At 32.0% G+C, this 2,744-nt stretch overlaps 1 protein-coding gene across 1 annotated transcript; it reads right to left on the bottom strand.

The window, feature by feature from the left end:
* Positions 1-587: 587 nt before the first annotated feature.
* LOC105458032 (C2 domain-containing protein 3-like) lies at positions 588-2,398 on the bottom strand (the record flags this gene model as incomplete). Its single annotated transcript, XM_011703051.1, has 4 exons — positions 588-779; positions 886-1,908; positions 1,987-2,172; positions 2,249-2,398. Coding segments are annotated over 4 exons (1,551 nt in total), but the record flags the coding sequence as incomplete, so codon positions are not given.
* Positions 2,399-2,744: the final 346 nt, after the last annotated feature.

Here is a 2,744-nt window from a genome sequence, read left to right as displayed (position 1 = left end):
TCCGATCTCATATATAAGAAACTAAAAACAAAATTTTTATTTTTTATGTACAAAATAGTGACTTTCTGTTTTTTCAAATCGGTGATTCAACAGGATTCCAGACACGCGGTTTGATCTTGAAAACACAAAAAATTTTTATTATCTACATATTAAAGACTAGAGAAGTACGTAAGGGTTTTTTAAAATATTTATTTTTCTCGAAATGGCAGCTATTTTTACGAAAAATTCATATTTTTGTCAATACAAATCTTCCGTAGTCTTCTCTAGTCTTTAATATGTAGATGTAATAAAAATTCTTTTGTTTTGTTCAAAGTCAATCCGTGTACCTGGAATCCTGTACACTGATAGAAAAAAAGGGATTCCGCAAGTGTAGGCCAGGGCGCCCCGCCATTTTTGACATAAGAAAAACAAAAAAATATTTTTTGGATTTCTTATATATGCAAAATAACGTCCTCTAAGCAGATTTTAAATAAAGTAAACCATTTACCCACAAAAAATTCCAAACTTAAGATATCATTTTAAAACCTCAGGAATGGTGAGACTCCTTAAATATCTTTAGGTAGGATAGTATTATCATAAAAATTTACTTTAATCTGTCCGTTGCATTTTCCAGTAAAGTCCATGATATGAAACCATCCGGATACTGTAGGAAATCCAGCCATTAAAACCGAGAGATCAATAGCAGAAAAACCAATTACAATGTCTCTTCTTAAATTAATATCTTTAGACGCATCTGGATCAGTTAAATGCCATACTTTGAGAATTAATCTTTTTTGATTCTGAAAAAAAAAACGTAGAATTAAAAGTAGATAAAGATTATGTCAAGTTACATCGTGGATTGAATTTACTAGAACATATTTGAAATACGAAAATGAAATTACATACGTTTAAAAGTAAGTCTGTTGATAGCTTCGCATCGCATCTCCAATTCCATTTCGGATTGCAACTATGTGGATAAACATTTGTGACTATGTATGAATTTAACTGATCAGTAGAATCGAGTTTACGAGTTACATCTTGAAAGGTTACATATGTACTGGGTTCCATCGATTCGTTCAATCCTTTGATCTTTGGTAAATGCAGTGCACATTCGATTTCAACGACAGAACGGAAAAACGGATTGTTAGAATTGTTCCAATTAATATTTGATTCTAGTTTTTGTGCATTTTCTTCCATTAACGACGAGTCGGAAAGATTCTTATAGGCGTTATTTCGCTGTTGATCCAAGTCCTCATCATATTCAGCACCAACACCGACACTTCTGTACATTTCCGTAGGTAAGTCCGTTCGAAAGTCGTTTTTTGGATTGCAGCTTTCACTATCATCAGCAAGGCTATTACTATTCTGCGTATTCAGGCATAATTCTCTGTGTTCTTCACCTTCGTCTACTTGATTTATCTCCGTTTGAGCCGATTGATTTGTACTGATTTTATTAGTATGTAATACATTCGTCAAACGATCAACCAAGGCGCGCAAAGCTAAGTGTTCTGAAGGTACAGCTTCGTGCATCGATTCCTGTAGCCTCATATCTTTGAAGCTAGAAATATCTGTTTGACTTTCTTGAGACTTACAATCAACAGATGCCAAATTTCGATTGAGCATATTGTGAACGTTATACGCAAAATTACCACGAGTGGATTGCTCCGAATTGAGGTTTGGCACCTCAGGAACATTATACTGTAAACTCCCTTGACAGCCAATTGCATTGTTGATATTGTCAGGATTATAGCATTGATAGCTATAATCTGTTCGCGATACATTATTAGTATTTCTCAGACCTCTTGATACTTCCAGTAGTGCAATTTGCTCCACAGTACCAAGTGCGACCAGTGCAAGCAGCTTTCCGCAAAATTTCCCACTCACTGGATCGTTAATATTAACCCAGCCATCTACACTTATTACAGGATACTGTGTGAAAACATAAAAATTATATAATTGAAAATTTATGTTAAAAACTGTATCTAAGATGCAATTATTAATAATTACCTTCGACAATAATAAATGAGGTAAAACAAGTGGATCTTTATATGCGATGTATAATTGATGCACAGGTAGCTTTGCTATTCCCAACAGATTATCTGTTCCACTATTTTGTCGATTGTATACCTCTATAATTATATAATTATCTTTGATTCTTTCCAATAACTCCGTACCATGAACTAAAGGTATCAGCTGGAACAAATATTTTTGAAGGTAAAACTCACTTTCGTACAATTAAAATTATTTTGATAAAGGAGAAAGTTTTTACTTGAAAAAAATGATAAAATGGATTTTTTGTATTATTGCAAATTTGACTCGTTGCTTTATCTTCTCGCCAAAACGCTCTACATATCAGATAGGTATTGGATTCTGGCAAATCTTTACCCTCAGCCACGTATATCAAGCCATGCAGTAAGACCTAAAATCAAATGTATATAAACAATATGATGTAATACATATTTATTTAGAATACATCTGTATTATATCTCAAATACAATACAAATGAATGTTTTTTTCTAGTCATGATATCATTAAATTTTGAAAAGAAGTAGCATTAGGAAGCTACAATTATCTTATTTTCTATTGTTTTCCACTGTTTATAATTTTTCAAACTCTTGCTTTATAAGTTTTTGCCAGGGTTGAGTAAGTTAAAATTTTTTTATACTAAATTAAATTAAAGTTAACTTACCAAATTAATTCAGTTAAGTTAAAAGTTGCATGAACAAAAAACTCAGTTAAAATTTGCGTTAAGATTAAATTAATTA

This window comes from Wasmannia auropunctata, unplaced genomic scaffold (assembly GCF_000956235.1).
Source record: "Wasmannia auropunctata unplaced genomic scaffold, wasmannia.A_1.0 LD334731.1, whole genome shotgun sequence".
In the NCBI taxonomy this organism is placed as follows: domain Eukaryota; kingdom Metazoa; phylum Arthropoda; class Insecta; order Hymenoptera; family Formicidae; genus Wasmannia; species Wasmannia auropunctata.
This window is presented reverse-complemented; position numbering and strand designations above follow the sequence as displayed.